General features: G+C 36.5%; 2 protein-coding genes across 2 annotated transcripts; one reads left to right on the plus strand and one right to left on the minus strand.

The window, feature by feature from the left end:
• Positions 1–879: 879 nt before the first annotated feature.
• Positions 880–10,131, plus strand: LOC116171777 (neprilysin-2-like). Its single transcript, XM_031488765.1, has 11 exons — positions 880–1,528; positions 1,576–1,688; positions 6,538–6,855; positions 6,902–7,113; positions 7,159–7,335; positions 7,379–7,596; positions 7,645–7,803; positions 8,941–9,181; positions 9,225–9,393; positions 9,447–9,697; positions 9,745–10,131. The coding sequence occupies exons 1-11, from the start codon at positions 1,509–1,511 to the stop codon at positions 10,081–10,083; spliced, it is 2,217 nt and encodes a 738-aa protein (XP_031344625.1). The 5' UTR covers positions 880–1,508; the 3' UTR covers positions 10,084–10,131.
• Positions 10,132–14,590: 4,459 nt separating this feature from the next.
• Positions 14,591–16,689, minus strand: LOC116171788 (WD repeat and FYVE domain-containing protein 2). Its single transcript, XM_031488789.1, has 5 exons — positions 16,494–16,689; positions 16,090–16,437; positions 15,583–15,829; positions 15,207–15,538; positions 14,591–15,160 (listed from the first exon to the last, which is right to left on the minus strand). The coding sequence occupies exons 1-5, from the start codon at positions 16,649–16,651 to the stop codon at positions 15,025–15,027; spliced, it is 1,221 nt and encodes a 406-aa protein (XP_031344649.1). The 5' UTR covers positions 16,652–16,689; the 3' UTR covers positions 14,591–15,024.
• Between the last annotated feature and the right edge of the window lie 522 nt (positions 16,690–17,211).

The raw sequence follows: 17,211 nt of genomic DNA on the forward strand, positions 1-17,211 counted from the left end.
TATTTTTAGATCTTACAATTTTTGAGTTATAATACAAACTTTAATTTTTTTAAATGATAGTCATAGTTGGCTTTGACATTTTTAAAAAGGACAAATTTTTCTCTTTATAACGATATAAGGCTTGATAAATGTACTTTAATAAATAAACTCCCTACAGTAATTTTCGTATTATTGAGAGGTAAGTAAACAGAGTTGGCCATGGAAAACAATATCTAGTGAGATAGGTAGCTTTCATTTACGACGAAAATTGGACAGGTCAATTCATTTTCTACCAAATGAATTTCAAGATATGTAGGATGGGTTAGATTTGGAAACACGACGTAATTTACGTTGGTTTCAACACAACGGTGCCCCGCCGCACAACTAACTGCAAGTTGAATATTATAATAGACAGTAATAATTAAAAGAGAACAAAAATGTTTCCCATGGCAAAATCTGTTTTTACTACTCTTAATAATACAAACAGTTCTGTATCATGTTTATTTGTCAAAGTAAGTACAATGAACCTTATATCATTGTAACAGAAAAAAATGCACTTTTTAAAAATGTCACAGCCAACTATAATTACCATTTAAAAAAATGTAAGTTAAAACTCGAAAATTATAAAAGAAGTATAAATATTAATAAATTTACCTTATTAATCGAAAAAAATCTACAATTTTTGTTCTTTGCATATTTCTGTATTTCTAATACTAACGATTCCACAACAGCTAAATGAAAAGTCACTAAATCTGTTTTTCGCTCATATCTAGTAAACTGTGGATTTTTAAAAAAAAACAAAGCATATCTTAAATAAGCTCTTAAAACGACAACTCTTTCTCATTTAACCGAATCTCTGTCTTACGGTTTTCGAGATCCTAATGCTTAAAATGAAAAAAAAACTCATTCTCCTTCAAAAATCCAATTTAAAATTTATTCATACATTGTAAAATTGATTTCTTCGTTTCCGGTAATATAATTATTCTTATGGAACATGTAATTAACACCACAATATGCGGTAGATCTATAATCGTATAGGTAGTTGACCATGGCGCGCCGGAATTATAAATGTTAATTTTAAGAGAAAAACATCCCGAAATTCATAAGCTCAATTTTTCAATAATGATGTACTTTAAAACTCGATGAAAATGCCAAGTCACGTGTATGATTAAATGCTATATTTACGTGCGCCCCTGTTAAGGTTTGAGGTACCCATTAAAAATTGAGAGTCATATAAATAAATGTCTGTATTTACTAAATTCCTCGATTCCCACACATTATTTAACAGCATTGTACTTTATCATCACACATTTAGTAATTATATCTACATCTCTTGGCAGCCGTCTGAAAGCGGTACCTATACAATTTATCTTACAAAATACGCATATTGCTCAACGTCCTACTAAATTAATTTATTCAACTAAAAATTGTATAATTGACGATAAAACACGTTATTTTAGTGAGTAGTGATGGTACCTCGTAAAGGTTGAAAAGGTGCGCGTATTATTATAATTTGTTGTTTGCCAATCATGGAAGCGCAATTTAAACGGTAATCGCCACTTTAATAATTAATAAAAACTTATTCCGGTTATGCAGGGGCGATTCCTGCTGGAAACAAAGGACGGGTCTTGAAAAATGGATTTTGACGTTACTGCCATGTCTTATTCTCATCATTTTGGTGCTAATTATTGTTATTGCCATGCAACAAGGTATGTAACTATCCCAAATTTATATTCTCTTCTCAAGCACATCTATAAAGCAAGAAATAAAAATATAAAAATGACATAGCACCGGAACGTCTTATTTAACAATACTCAAATCATTCTAAGTGCGTAGACCAAAACCTAAATGAACTGGTTTTCTGGTTTTTGGTTTAATCAATCCGGAAATGAATTTTTGACGAATAAAACAACTCATTTATTATGTACCTACTAAATAGAGGAAGCAATTAATTCCAACCATGATGTCATCATTGCGTTTTCCACAAAAGATTGAATGGTTGATATTTCTGCCAAACCATCCAACCTAATCACGTCATTATTATGTTTAGTGTCTAATTATTTCTATATACTTACCACTCATACTAAATTTACACAATTTATCTGCCAAAATCTGTATCCAAACCAAAGGTTTACAGTTCAAAACTGCACCACAAGTGAGCTTATAAACCTTTATGACTCATTTCGTTGTTGGCTTAAACTTTTTCATTAACCATCGAACTTTTTGCGTCAAAATCAAAAAAATACAGGGTCTTCAAACTTATCTATTGCTAACTTTGTTATTATAACGTGTGTCTTTTTTCGCTGAATAGATAGTTAGAACAGATACACAATAAATTAACAGTCGCATTCTTACAATATCGACAAAACCGCACTTTTTTTTAATGAAACTAGTGTTCTCCTAAAGTTACCGCCATTCTCATAGAAATTGTCTGAATTCACGATTCCCCTAGGTCAAAGTTTGTAATGCTGGTATATGAAGTTGACTGTTGGAGAATTGTTCAAAATATGTAGATGAATTTGAGTATAGGCGCAACAGGAGTTCTGGCACAATTATCGCCAATGCTCCATGTATTTCTTGTGGGACATTCTAATTAGTAGTTTTTGGATCACTGCGGTCATTGCGCATGCACGCCCCGTCCCATTGCATATCTTGGATCCGCGATCTTGGAATCCTCGACTTCTTGGAGACTTCTTGGAATCCTCGAGTTCTTTGAATCCTCAATTTCTTGTGGATTCCATTGAAGAACATCTTGAACGTCGCGTGATCTGAGTACCCCAACATATTTTTTTTAATGGCACGGATTCGATCCACCGCCCATTGGATTATAAGCCCTGTAGCTAACTCACGCTGCCGAAGCGCGTGTAATATAATGTTTCGGTAGTTGTATTTATATCGAACCTCTAAATCTTTTTTTAATGGGCCGGATTCGAACGGTGAACTATTGAATTTATTAGTCCTATAGCAAACCTACTGAGCTATGTAGCTTCATCTAACAGTTAGGAAACTGTATCAAACTCGCTTCATCTGGTGTTTTGGTTTAAGTAAGCGCAACGCCCATACGATCGTAATCGTATGTAGGTGGTGTACAAGGTTGTTTTATTAGACGGTGGTGGATAGGAAAAACCTCGGGGAAAACAAAACAACATTTTTTTGATAATTGGTTGCAATTTGTCTATTTAGAACGATCCATTTGCCTGAGTTGGCTGTCCGAACAACGCTTTCAAAAGTAATTGAGGGTTAATTTTTTGGTCAAAGTTGACTGCTCGAACAACGCCTCCAAAATTTATTGAAAGGGTTCGTTATTTCGTCTGGGTTTGCAAATTATTGTGCATTTATACGGCTTCAGCTTTCCTAATGTCAAAGTGTGACTTTGTTTATAATAGTGTAAATTCTGCGGAGCGCAAAGTTCCAAAACTTATGCGCGGTTTCAACACGAAATCCACGCGTAGAATATTTTATTTTGTCCGAAAAATTGCCTTTTCTATTTTTAGTATCACGAGTTGCGAAATACAACCACTCCTATACTGCTCTCTCTAAAACGCGATGATCCGAATACAATGTCACGTATTTTCCAATGTATGTTAAACATAGCGCTTACGGAAATGAACTGAGTTTGTTTTGCTTCTTCGTTGTTCAATGGAATTTTTATTTAGAACTCCGACTTGTTCACCCACAAAAAAATTAGTACGGGCCGGCTTGAATTTCTAATATTTTATTAATACAATAAATGCCCCTAACTTCCTCGAAGTTCAGTCGGCGCGGTCGCGATTAACTTTGTTTAAAGGCTTAATTCGCCGCTGTGCTTTCACTAATGTTTGCTCTTCTAAAGGAGTATTTACTTTATTTTGCTAATTGAACTTTTAGTGGACGACCTACACGCTATTGCGACTGCTTAGTGTCTCTGCCATTTTACCTTTTACTTCACTATCTATGTTGCCGCGTAGAAAACCCTTTACGACTCAAACGAAACAGGAAGGCTCGTCTTCGGCTCCGATAGCTTCCCCCACACCTTTTATCCAATCACGAACTTCTATTTTTATCTAATCTATAGTCCCGCAGAAAAACCGAAAAGGAACCGACAGAATTCTTGCGATTCGTTTATACTTTTTCAAAACCCACGAATCATTAGCCGTTGTCGCAATTAAACCCGCTATTCTTATAAAGCGGTACATATGATATTTTACACATACCGTGTGTCCCAGGCCGAACGCACCATAAGCAAACAGAGTATTGTATTTTTTCGCGGAAGGATCCACGAGGCCTTTGATACGTATGTATTTGTAGTTAGCGTTCAACGTACGTTGTTGCGCTTGCCTGATCCTAGAAAGAGCTAACCACTAGTAGGGGACCGACAAGAAATCCTAATTCCAACTTTTTAGGGACAAATTATCCAAATAATTTGGATTGTTTTCGTCAAGATATCCAATTTTTATCGACAAATTATCCAAATCCAAATAAAGCGACAAAAGATCCAACCAATTTGGAAACTCCGATTTGGATATCTTGTCGGTGGCGCGACAAGATATCCAAATATCGAATTTTTTTTAGACAAGAAATCCAAATTTTTTGGACAAAATATCCAAAAAGTTCGGAAATTTTTTGACAAGATATCCCAACTTTTTTAGACAAGAAATCCAAATTTTATTCAAGCCCTTTAATCACGTATGAACCTTGTGCAGTACGAAACATTTCAGTTTAAGTGTTAAAGCACGCCATAGCATTTTAGTATGTTTTCATACAGCGTCTTAGTGCCTACCTAGTAACAAATGCGAGTTATAGGATAGCAGCAAAATGAACAAGTACACTACACTATTAAACGCTGTATAAAAACTGAATGCTAATTGCTATGCCGGGGTTTAACACTGAAACTGAAATGCTGATTCGGAATTTTTCGTACCACACAAGGTTCATGCCTGATTAAAATTATAATTAATAAGTACTTTTAAAGCTCAGCACTTTGACAAGCACAAAGCTCTCACGCTGAAAACAACTGCTGTTAAAAACGTATAGGTAATGATCAAATACACGAAAAAATGGCGTACCTTTATCTATTCGAAAATTGGATATCTTGTTGAAAACTTTCCAAACCTTTGGATTTCTTGTCTAAAAAAGTTTGGATATCTTGTCAAAAAATTTCCGAACTTTTTGGATATTTTGTCCAAAAATTTGGATTTCTTGTCTAAAAAAAATTCGATATTTGGATATCTTGTCGGTGGCGCGGAGTTTCCAAATTGGTTGGATATTTTGTGGCTTTATTTGGATTTGGATAATTTGTCGATAAAAATTGGATATCTTGACGAAAACAATCCAAATTATTTGGATAATTTGTCCCTAAAGAGTTGGAATTTGGATTTCTTGTCGGTCCTCCACTAGTAGTACGTTGAACGCTAATTTCCAAGGCTTCGTGGATCCTTCGCGAAAAAATACATTACCGTTTCCCTATGGTGCGATCTACCTGGAACACACTGTATATAAAATTCTAAAAAATTTAGACGTTTTTCAAATATACTGTTACTGGTTCATACTTCGATTATATCCGATCCTTGTACAGGGTTTGTCCCAAAAGTAATGAGCTTTTATTCAAAAAAAATATATTTATTGATCAAACATGTAATACAACTTATGGCCGTTTTCACCGACAAATTTAAACTGAACTTAGCTTAAGTGTAGCTTAAAATCTATGGTAAGGATTATTCCGACAATGGTTGTCATGGATATGCTGTCTAGGATCTCCGGATTTCTCTTCACCTCCCTTTTCGCCTTTGGAAACAAGAAGAAGTCTTCATGGGCTATATCGGGCGTTATATAGCAGTTGATAATAAAGGCTGTGTGACTCGGCGCGTTGTCATGGTGGAGTCTCCTTGACCACTGGGTCTCTGAGCGGATGCGGATGACTCTGTGAATCTTTTTAGAACTGGTTTGTAGAAGTGCTTATTCATGGTCTGCCCAGGTGGTACAAACTCGTGGCGCACGATTCCCTTAGCAACGAAGATCACGATGACCATGGATTTGATGCGGGATCTGCTCATTCTTACTTTCATCTGATGACTCGGTCGTATGGCACTCCGCACTCTGCATTATCGTCTCCGGGTCGTATTCAAAGATCTATGATTTCATCTCCTGTGACGACGTTGTCAAGGAAAATTGGGTCCTCCTCGCAGAGTTCAAGCAACTCGTTGCCGCGCGTTCCTGTGGCGTTTGACGCAAAATTTTATCGCATAGCACAGCGTAGCTTCATAGTTATCTCCATCCTAACCACTCTCCACGGAGGTTCACTAAAACCCACGGGCCACCGCTCGGAGAGCTCGTGGGAAACTGAGCTTCCTGAAAAGGAGAAAAGCTTACAATCCCCCCACCACTTCCAACTGGTCGCGCAGGTGTGCGCAGTCGCGTGGCGAAAAAATGAGTCTCATTACTTTTGGGACAAACCATAGCATATTTGTAAGCATTGAATTTATTTCCTAACGTGCACTGCTTTTTCTTTTACCACCTATTTTTGTACATACTTAGTAGACATGTAATTTTGAAAGGAATTTCTAAAATAATTTATTTTAGATCATACCAAGGAAAACGTCGCCTATACGTCTTCAAATGAAGAAATATGTGTAACACAAAGTTGTGTTAGCACCTCCAATTTGGTATTAGAGTACATAGACACCAGTGTAGATCCTTGTGATAATTTTTATAAATTTGCTTGTGGCAATTACATAAAAAATAACATTATTCCTGACGAAAAACTTGCAGTGAATTCATTCTCAATTGTGAATGATAAAGTGCAGCAACAGTTGCGGGTTGTATTAGAATCTCACGATAAAAATGAGGCAAAAGTTCTACAAACGGTGAAGGACTATTACAAAGCATGCATGAACAAAGGTAAGGTTCTTCGAATTTTCCATAGTACCGATTCGTCTATTTCCAGGTAAAATCGCTGAGCTTGGTTTGCAAGTACTGAAAGATGTTTTGGTCAGCTGTGGGGGTTGGCCGGTATTAGAAGGGCCACGGTGGATTCCAGATTCGTTCGATTGGGAAAATTTAATGTTCGCCTTCAACAGAATAGGGTTTGACTCGGGGTATCTTGTAGAAGTGACAATCGGAACTGATTTAAAGAACAACTCTATTCGGGGCATTCAGGTAACTGGACGCATTGTAAAATAGAGATGAATATTTGTACTGCAGCTAGATCAACCTTCTTTGGGCCTGAGTAGAGACTTTATATTGCAAGGGAATGAGTCACAATTTGTGCAAGGATATTTTAAGTATATGATCGATGTCGCTGTGGAATTGGGGTGTGAAAAGCAGGCAGCTGAAAGAGAATTAAAGGAATCTTTGGATTTTGAAATTGAGTTGGCTAAAGTATGTGTACGCTACGAAAACCGTCGATTATCTTCTTTTTCAGATATCTTCCTCTAAAGAAGAGAGGCGAAATATAACGATGCTATATAATGTAATGACGATAGCGGAAATTCAAGAAAGATTTTCGGGAATTCAATGGTTGGAGTACTTAAATAGCATTTTACACCCCCATGTTCATGTTAATTCCAGTGAGGCGGTAAATGTTGTATCACCGCGCTACATTTCATCGCTAATCGATTTGCTTTCGCGAACTCCAAAACGGTAAATAAATCTAAGAGGAATGTCTGAATTATTTGCAGTTTCCGATAGGGTTCAAGCAAATTATGCAATGTGGAGGGTTATTAAAAGTCAGATTTCTTATTTAACTGAAGGTATGATTCAACATCAGCTTAATTTCCATCGAACACTGTTTGGCGTTTCTGAGAGGCCATCTCGTTGGAAGGAGTGCGTGGAAGAAGTAAGTTCAGAGTAAGTTTCCCAACATTAACAGAAGATCTTCATTTATGCCTTTAAGGTGTTGACGTTTTTAGCTTTTACCTTAACCCACATCGTTCCACATGCTCCATACCGACCATACTTTTAAGTTTGGCATCCTATTTTCACGGAAGGATTGACGATTGCTACTCCTATTTAGTCAAAATTTTGTCAAATGTGAAGTGTAAGTGGCTGTGCATGAATCCAATCATTTCACAAAGTCACTTTTCCAATATTTCATTCCTTGGACCAGTGGTGTCTTCGGAACTTTCGGCCTCAGCCGTTCGGCTTAATCAATGTCATTTATTTCGGTCAGCCATTGTGATTCATTCATAAGACTACATTAGTTCAGGACCCGCCTTTGTCTAGAACATAACGACTTAGGTAGATTTAATAACCAAATATAATGAAGAAAAACAATGAAGGAGAAAAGACAAAACTGTATGTGTTAAAATAATGCTGAGTCATAACTGTACGTACCTCACAGCGTAATTTAATTGGAAAATATAAATCCGCAATCAACATATCAGAAACAGGGAGAAAAATAAATGCTATAATAAAAATCACTTTTCAGGTAGACAAGGTAGTCAAGTAAAGTAAAGGTGTATTAAATTCTTTCACAAGTAACCACTATGAATGCAAAATCATCTCTGAAAAAGGACCAGTACAGCTTGTACGCAAACCAGGATTAAAGAAGAGATAGAATTAAATACAGAAAGGTACATATAGAGTGACCTCTAGCGGGAAAATCAAGAACTATGAAAGAAAAACTACCAACAAAACTATAGCGATTTTACACGAGAAATACACAGATAGCCTAAAAGGAGTTACAGTTTATTAAAAAAAACTTTTACGTAACTACAGTTTAAAAAAACATAAAACAACAGATAAAATCGGCCGCCTTGACGATTCAAGATATCTATCAGCTCCTGAGTCAGCGAGTAGTCCCCCTTTGAGAGTGGTCGCACTTTTCCTCCCTGAATCAGTTGTTATTTTGCGATAGTAGTTACGTAGTCTATTAAAATTATTAACAGTTATTGGCCTTTTGGTAATTGCCGTAGTTTATTTAAAATAGCATTATTGTACTTGGTATATATACCTATTCAAAATTTGTGTGGTTCATTGTTGCAGGTTACCAATACTTACAAGTGCGTTATATGTACGTAAGTACTTTGATAATGATGCAAAAAGTGCGGCTCACGAAATGGTTACTTACATTAAGGAATCTTTCCATAATATATTACTATCTTTGGATTGGATGGATGAGCAGACTAGGAAAAGTGCACTTGACAAAGCTGCTTTGTTAGAAAGTCACATTGGTTACCCAGACGAACTTTTGGACGACGAGATCTTAGGGAAATATCACGAAACGGTAACAGATACGTTTTCGACCTCGCTCTACAACTCAATTTCAGCTGAAAGTGGACCCCGATGAATATTTTTCGTCCCATTTAAACATTCAGTTACACTCTTTATCAGTTACGAACTCTGGTTTACGTGAGGCAGTAAATAAAACCTCCTGGATTGACCACAGCAACGTGGCACAGGTTAACGCGTTTTACAACCCTTTGGAAAACAGCATCAGTAAACAAAACACTACCTACTTTTCCAATCACCGTTTCATTTTATGTTTCCAGTGGTTCCTGCGGGTATACTCCAGGGTACCTATTTTCATAAGGATCGGCCTCGTTACATGAACTTTGCCGCCATCGGTTCCGTTATCGGTCACGAAATCACGCACGGTTTCGATGACACCGGTAAACAGTTCGACAAAAATGGCATTTTCACCGATTGGTGGGATCAAAAGACACAAGAACTATTTCTGGAAAAAACCCAATGCATTATTGACCAATACAACAAGTACACCGTCGTTGAAGTCAATCAGACCGTAAGTAGGTACACTTTTGGTTATGATTATAAAACCAAGGGTTGTAGCTGAACGGGTTTAACACTCAAGGTGAAAATATCGCAGACAACGGCGGAATTAAGGAAGCGTACTTCGCTTATACCACATGGATAAAGAGAAATGAACCTGAGCCTATGTTGCCGGGGTTAAGCTACTCTCCATCTCAATTGTTTTGGATTTCAGGTGCTATCAACTGGTGCGCTGTCTATCGGCCTGAAGTACTGACGTGGCTATTAGCTACTGACACCCATTCCATAAATGAGTTTAGAGTACTGGGACCATTTGGTAACCTTGCGGAATTCGCAACTGATTTTAAATGTCCGTCGGGTTCAGTAATGAACCCAATTCATAAGTGTACTGTATGGTAGAATGCTTATAGCTTCTTTTATTTTAGGAAATAAATGTTACTTTGTTTACTCTGTCACTACACGAAAAGAAGAAGAATCCATCTTCCACCATTGTTCTGTTGAGGCACAGATATACTTTGCGTATATCTGTGGTTGAGGTAACGTTCGAAAAGAAGGAAAAAATTGTAGCGAGGGATGTAGGTATTACAACTGTATCTATAGGTGCATGGGTGGAGGGTGTCTTCAGATGACAAAATCCCAAAAGATAAATTTATTAACGAATTAATATCTATCTTTGCTTTTTTTCTTAAACAAGACAAACGCCTCGGAATTGAATCCGCTTCGAGTTGCACTGGAATCCAGGTGTCAGGTTGACGGAAGCTCAATGCTTTGAGAGCTAATAGAATTCGGTTATTTTCCTGGTAAACATGAAAATAACATGACATTCATTTATTCGTCATATTTTAGTTTCAAACTTAAAAAAACTGCCTTATCCTCATCCGTCAAATTTAACCTTTAAATCTAGTGAATTTTAGATTTTTAAAGCCAGGCAGTATTTTTTTAATGATTTTTCGTGTTTTTTGAAGTGTCACGGATAATTCAATTATTCGGGAAGTAAACTGAAGGGGGTTAAGCCCCACCTACAGCATGGTCTCGTTCCATCTATGTAATAGTTTCTTCATTTTTCTGCTTTGGGGAAAATAAATAAACCTCATAGGATACATCAAATGCTGTCCAGTTTGTCATTTCTATATTATAGTCTTTGACAAAGAAAGAACACAAAAAGTTGATTTGCGAATTTGAAAATACGAAAATTAGATCAGTTACATTTTGGCTCAATTTTTTTTTCCAATACCTACATTGTTTTATTGAATTTAATCCCTAATTTTTGTGCATTAACAGATAATTTTAATCTCATTTTTGTTTTTTTGTGAATCATTTATGGAAAAATGGATTTAAATCGGTCGGTATTGGAAAAAATAGTCAAATACCAGAAGTAGCCATCAACTTTGTTATTTTAAATAGAGGCCCCCTATTTTTTCTACATTTTCGGATTCTACGTCGAATTTGGAGTACAACGATACCCCATACTTGACCCTTTGCTCCAAGGGCTTCGTCGATATTCAAGTTTCTATGTCATAAAATTGAATTTGCAGGGGTAATTTTAAAAATTTATTATTCGAAAACGGTGAGAGATAATTATTGCAAAACAGTTTTCACTGCTTTATTAAGGAAAGATCGAATTTTCTTATGGCATGCGTAACCGTCTAAAAAAGTGAGATTACGTCACTTTTTCAAAGCTCTCAACTTTTAAATTTTTAAATATCCGTAACCCCATTTTTTCAAATGGCACCCCCAATTTTGCTTTACTGTTGTTTTCCTTTTTCCGAGACCTTTAATTTAATAAAAAATGTTAAAGGCTGCTTCAAACGGTTTCCGAAATGTTCCATGTTTTAATTACTTCTTGTAATAAATTTATAAAAAAATTAAGGCTGAATATCATTAAGCGATGCAGTTGGATTTGCAGCAAAATAAGCCAGTACAGTTATTTCTTGTTCTTCAGAGTCTACCACAGGCTTTCTTTTTTGTATTTGTTTGAAACATATCGTTATTCCTGCAATTTTTGTAATAATTTGCGAATTGTACCCTCTGTGGGTCGTGCCTTCTCAGGGTATCTTTCGAAAAACCGGCAAGTCTTGGCCGCTGTTCGATTACTTCACCGTGTATTAATATTAAATTCAAAAAATCTTCATTAGTGTAACCCAAACGAGCCATTATTCACGAGAAATAACTAAAACATGGAATATCTCGGAAACCGTTTGAAGCAGCCTTTGACATTTTGTATCAAATTAAAGGTCTCGGAAAAAGGAAAACAACAGTAAAGAAACAAATGGGGGAGGGGGTGCTATTTGAAAAAATGGTGTTCCGGATATTTAAAAATTAAAAGTTGAGGAGCTTTGAAAAAGTGACATATAAGTTTCACTTTTTTAGACGGTTACGCATGCCATAAGAAAATTTGATCTTTCCTTAATAAAGCAGTGAAAACTGTTTTGCAATATCTCTCAAATATATCTCAAATTTTTAAAATTACCCCTGCAAATTCCATTTTTGACATAAAAGCTTGAATATCGACGAAGCCCTTGATGCAAAGAGTCAACTATGGGGTATCGTTGTACCAACTCCAAATTTCACGTAGAATCCAAAAATGTAGAAAAAATAGGGGGCCCTATTTAAAATAACAAAGTTGATGGCTACTTTCGGTATTTGCGGAAATTGAAAATATTTTAATTCAATTCATCATGTGCCAAAACCCTTAATGGACTTATCAGTTTAGTTTTATTTTCAAAGGTTCTCCATATCTTTCTAACTGACAATCCGTTCTTGGGGTATAAGGGAAATACCACTTTTTTTTAATTTTTAAAAAATGCGCTAAAAAAGCGTGCATTCGTGTGAAAATACATGTAGCAAAAGTCATCGGGCAGGGTGACATACGTTGGCGCAACCCTTGACACCGCGTCGACAAAAGAATTAGGTGTAGTAAAATTCAGTAATCGACTTTTTTCTGCGGACGAAAAAGTCCAATATAAAAATTGTTGACGAGGAGTAGACGAAGTCGGAAAACCAACGGTACCGACTCGAATTATTTATTTATTTGCCTTTATTTTTTTAGGTTTTAGGTTGCCGGAAGTCCTCGGCACCGGGTTCGAATAGGGGCGTGCGCGCGCCGAACTCGGGGCACGCGAGTTTCGTTTTTTTTACATCGATATTTCTGTTTATTTTCCAAAACTCTTAATTGAGGAAGTCCCTTAGATGAATTCCGGAAGGAAAATTTAGATACTTAATATAAATACATTCAAAAAGTCAAGAAGTAAATATTCTTGAAAAATTGGCGAAATTATATCAAAAAAACCTTCATTTTTCAGGAAAAAATCTAAAGCCGGCTACACACGATCCGGCAAGCCTGTCACTTCGAACTGAACAGTCCGCCTGAAAGTTGGTCACCTGACGGTGTATACACTGGTCGATCTATTCAGGCAGTCGGAGAATAATCAAAAGTATGTTCATTCATCCGGTCGACCTGGTAATCAAAGGCAAGTTGGAACGTGTGTATGACAGGGTTACTACAAGTAGTGAGCTCGCGTACATCATGTCACACGAAACAGAAAACAGGAGGAATTTTTCGCGAATTTATCATAGTCGGCTTTTCATAATGTTGTATTATATTATATTATAATATTTTTTCTTTCTATCAAAGGCGCTACCAATGACAAAAGTTGCACATAAGTATCTTCATCCATGCGTAGATGCCAATCTTTTTGGAACCAACTTAAATTCATTCACCGAAAACTGCTATCGCGTCGTCGTCACTAGAGGCCATCATGGAAATGGATGATTATGAAAAATATTGCAGATTCGCCTGAACGTCTGGGGGGTCGTCATCAAGTCAATTCGGCGATCGGCTTTCAGACGGATTGTCCAGTTCGAACTGATAGGTCTGCCCTAACTTTTGTTGTCACCCCAAATAAGCAGATGTGAAATACCATCAATCTGCGAGTCGTCCTCACAATCTGATATAAAACCCTGTTTCGTCGAATAGGGTAGCAAAACGGAATACTGAGGAAATACTAAACAAATGATAATCACCCTAGATGCTACCTTCTGACCCTTAGACTATGGAAGGAGGGGACCTGTAATTCACCCCATCAAATGCAATACTGCGGGTTGAAACAAATTTTTGCATGGCTTGGTGGCACGCAAAACTGTTTTACTTCTTGTTTGCATTTTCCTTTCGGCTGTACGTAATTGTAAGCATACTATAATTGACTTTATTTTTATAACAGATGTTAAATTGACATTTTAATAGGTTTGAATGAGTAGGCTCTTTAATCCTGAAGGTAGATAAAGTGAAACAGATAATTGTGCATTTAATCTGTCAAGTAGAACAGGGAGCATGATATAAAATGACGTTCAGAACATATGACAATACTATTTCTATGGAAAAGACCGCAACGGCAGAACCCAAGCTTACTATTTTTGACGTCTAAATAAAATTCAGAATTTGTATTATACAAGACGATGAAGGGAAACTAACCATCTGTAAAACATCTTTCACTAATATCCCCTTATAATAAGTAGCTATTATAGATATTTTGTGAAAATGTTACGGTTGCTACTTTAATCCTGCAAAAAGACTGTAGGCGGCCATGTTATTGATGGCAAACAGAGCTAAGATTTGCTTCACTTACGGTCATCTTTTATCTCTCCTCTATCCCTCCTTCTCTAAGTTTCTGATCCATTTTCAAATTTTTTTATCACGCAATCTTTGTAAATACTAAATTTATTTAAATTGAAACAAAGTTTGAGACAACTTCTTAGCAACATGCTTCAAATTAGAATCGAGTATATATTGTGGCATATAAATGTTACATTATTTACAAATATAATTATATATTTAATTACATAATCTTTAAAATTGTACAAAATCAGAAAGTCTACATAACCATTAAATAAATATTCGACTAAAGTAAACAAACTAATTAATAGTTGCACTTGGTTTACAAACGATAAAAATATAAATTGTGCAAAAGTCTTTTTGCATTAAAATGAAGAAAAGAAATGAAGCTTAAAATAAATCTTTGGAAACACTTCAAATTCTAAACAAATGCTACATTGAATATATTACATAATTACATAAAAAACAAAAATAACTGTAGGTATAATGTACATAGAAGCATGTAGCTTACACAACCTTTTGTTCGATTAAAAAGGCAATAACAATATGTATGCATTGTGTTAGATAAAATTCTGAAAAATGCTGGAAATTAAGTATTCACAATATTAATATTAAATTAACTACTTGTATGGAATAGAAGTTTAAATAATAAAATGTATCCTAAAATGTAACATAATCTATACAAATCAGAATTGTTTAATCACATCACTTTATATCAATATATAAACCTAACATAATGCGGAAATGTCCCACACTTTAATGAGACGATCCTGCCCAACTGTAATTAATCTCTTCCTAGTTTCATCAATTTCCATTGCTACAACACTATGTTTCGCATCATGAAAGGTCGCCATTGATGGACGTCTGGAACATAATTTATAGCAAATGAATGAAAAACTCACTCACTTACTCGTTGTCTTTCAGCGCTATATGACACGGCTCGCAAACTCGAACCGCAAATTCAAAGCCCATAATTGGAATTGTTAGTCTTCCTAACGAGCATCGATCACACACAGCTTTCCCACAGTGACGGCAATGGTGTTGTCGCAGCCCCAACTGCCTCTGATCCATCATGGCACGCAAATTCCAAAAGAATGGTCGATTACATAATTGACACGAATTTGATTGAACCCATTCGGGGGTCTCCTGCCGATGTTGACTCATATCCCAAAATACTAAAACGCTATCTTCGCCGGCACTGACTAACTGCTTGCTTCCACTTAAGTAACATAGGGCGGAAACCTTTAAGAGACAATGTGACTTCCGTTTATAAAGACTAGTAGTACCTTATTGTGATGCCCCTGAAGTTCATAGGCGTTACCCTGTTGGCCTCCTATATCCCACACAATAACAGTCTGATCGAATGAGCCGCTGAATAACATTTGCCTATCTGGGTCCCAAGCTAACGTACGTACAGATCCTGAGTGCCCTTTAAGTGTGGTTACAAATGTAGCTCCCGAGTTAGTTAGCTTCAACATAGTTATTTGACCTGAGTAATCACCGACGAAGGCGTGTTTCGTCTGAGAATCGAATCTGTTATTGTGTTAAGGAGGTCTAAGTGGCTAAGAAAGCAACAAATGATTTAAGAGGAAGATTTGAAAAAAATTGATTAATATAAAAGGTTGGGATGGGCAGCTGGTTCAGTCCAAAGCCAATACCTAGTTTTTGATCAACTGTCATATTACTAAAGGGAGCAGGCATCATTTTTAATTACACAATTTTGCACTATTTGTCTAAAACCTAAAGGGGACATTTGCAAAACCATCGCTCTCCTTCGTATGCCAAAAGGATACTGTAAAGAGGTGCACCAAGCTTCAGCAGTAAAAATTCCAATCGTCCTACCAGTCTGTGTACAATTATACGAAAATACCTTATCTCGACTAACACTCAAAACCCATTCGCAATTGAGTGCGTACAATACATCGGTAACCCGAGCCTGATGCGCTAAGTACTCTCGAACGGGCATCATACGATTAAAGTCCGAGGCCAACGAAAATTCGGAAACCGTCCCGTTTTCTTGCCCCACAAATAATTCCCTGGTCTCGACTTGGTAAAACATCGACGTCGCCCCGCTGGGCATATATTGACATATACTGGGCCAGTATTGGCCGGAGTCGCGTTTCAACCATACTCGAACGGTCCTGTGTGAAAGTTTAAGTAGGAAAAGGGTAATGTCAAACCCAGATTTGAATCTTACTTGTCGTCGGATACGCTAATAATGCCGTCTTCTCCTGGAATTAAAACGGCGGCGTTTACTTCATCGTTACAGCCTTCGAGTTTTGCGAGCAGTGCCGGCTTTTTTGTCGTACAGAATCTATCGTTTGATTGTGTTGCTGGTTTAATTTCCGCTGCCATTTTTATTTTTAACAACTGATTTGAAAAATGACAAGATATGTTTGCAGGTCTCTACAAAACCAACATGTCCTCTTATACACAGAGCGTTTCAGACAGCTTTGTGACGATTGTGGGGAGTATTTTACACATGACACACAGGGTCATAAATGATTATACACACCCCCCGCCTGTATTATGACCGTATGCACCCACAAAATTTAAGCGAGGCTTAGCTTGAGCGTAGCTTATAATCCTTGGCAACGATTATTGCGACAATGGTTGCTATGGGTTTTCCAGCCTTAAATTTGTCGTTTCATATACGGCCATAAAATTATTTTGAATAGTTTAAATTCTAAAAGATAGAGATCTAGGCCTTCAAGACAAATGAGTAATAGTCCAATTTTTACTTTTCTTAGATACTATACTAATACATGAATCTGTAATGAATGAATCGATGATCTCTATTTGTATGTTCATACAGCATTTTAGAAACTTACTAACAAGGGGATGGAACCGGAATCGACAAGAAACGGAACCAATTGCATTTATGAACACTTCCCTCGGAACCGTAACCGCAATTC

Source organism: Photinus pyralis, unplaced genomic scaffold (assembly GCF_008802855.1).
Source record: "Photinus pyralis isolate 1611_PpyrPB1 unplaced genomic scaffold, Ppyr1.3 Ppyr1.4_LG5, whole genome shotgun sequence".
Lineage (NCBI taxonomy): Eukaryota > Metazoa > Arthropoda > Insecta > Coleoptera > Lampyridae > Photinus > Photinus pyralis.

Coding starts and splice junctions, on each gene's coding strand:
- LOC116171777 (XM_031488765.1), top strand. CDS start 1,509: ATGGAAGCGCAATTTAAACG. Junction 1,529..1,575: donor ATGGAAGCGCAATTTAAACG/GTAATCGCCACT, acceptor CCGGTTATGCAG/GGGCGATTCCTGCTGGAAAC. Junction 9,698..9,744: donor TCGTTGAAGTCAATCAGACC/GTAAGTAGGTAC, acceptor CAAGGGTTGTAG/CTGAACGGGTTTAACACTCA.
- LOC116171788 (XM_031488789.1), bottom strand. CDS start 16,651: ATGGCAGCGGAAATTAAACCAGCAACACAATCAAACGATAGATTCTGT. Junction 16,438..16,493: donor ATTAGCGTATCCGACGACAA/GTAAGATTCAAA, acceptor ACTTTCACACAG/GACCGTTCGAGTATGGTTGA. Junction 15,161..15,206: donor ATAGCGCTGAAAGACAACGA/GTAAGTGAGTGA, acceptor ATTATGTTCCAG/ACGTCCATCAATGGCGACCT.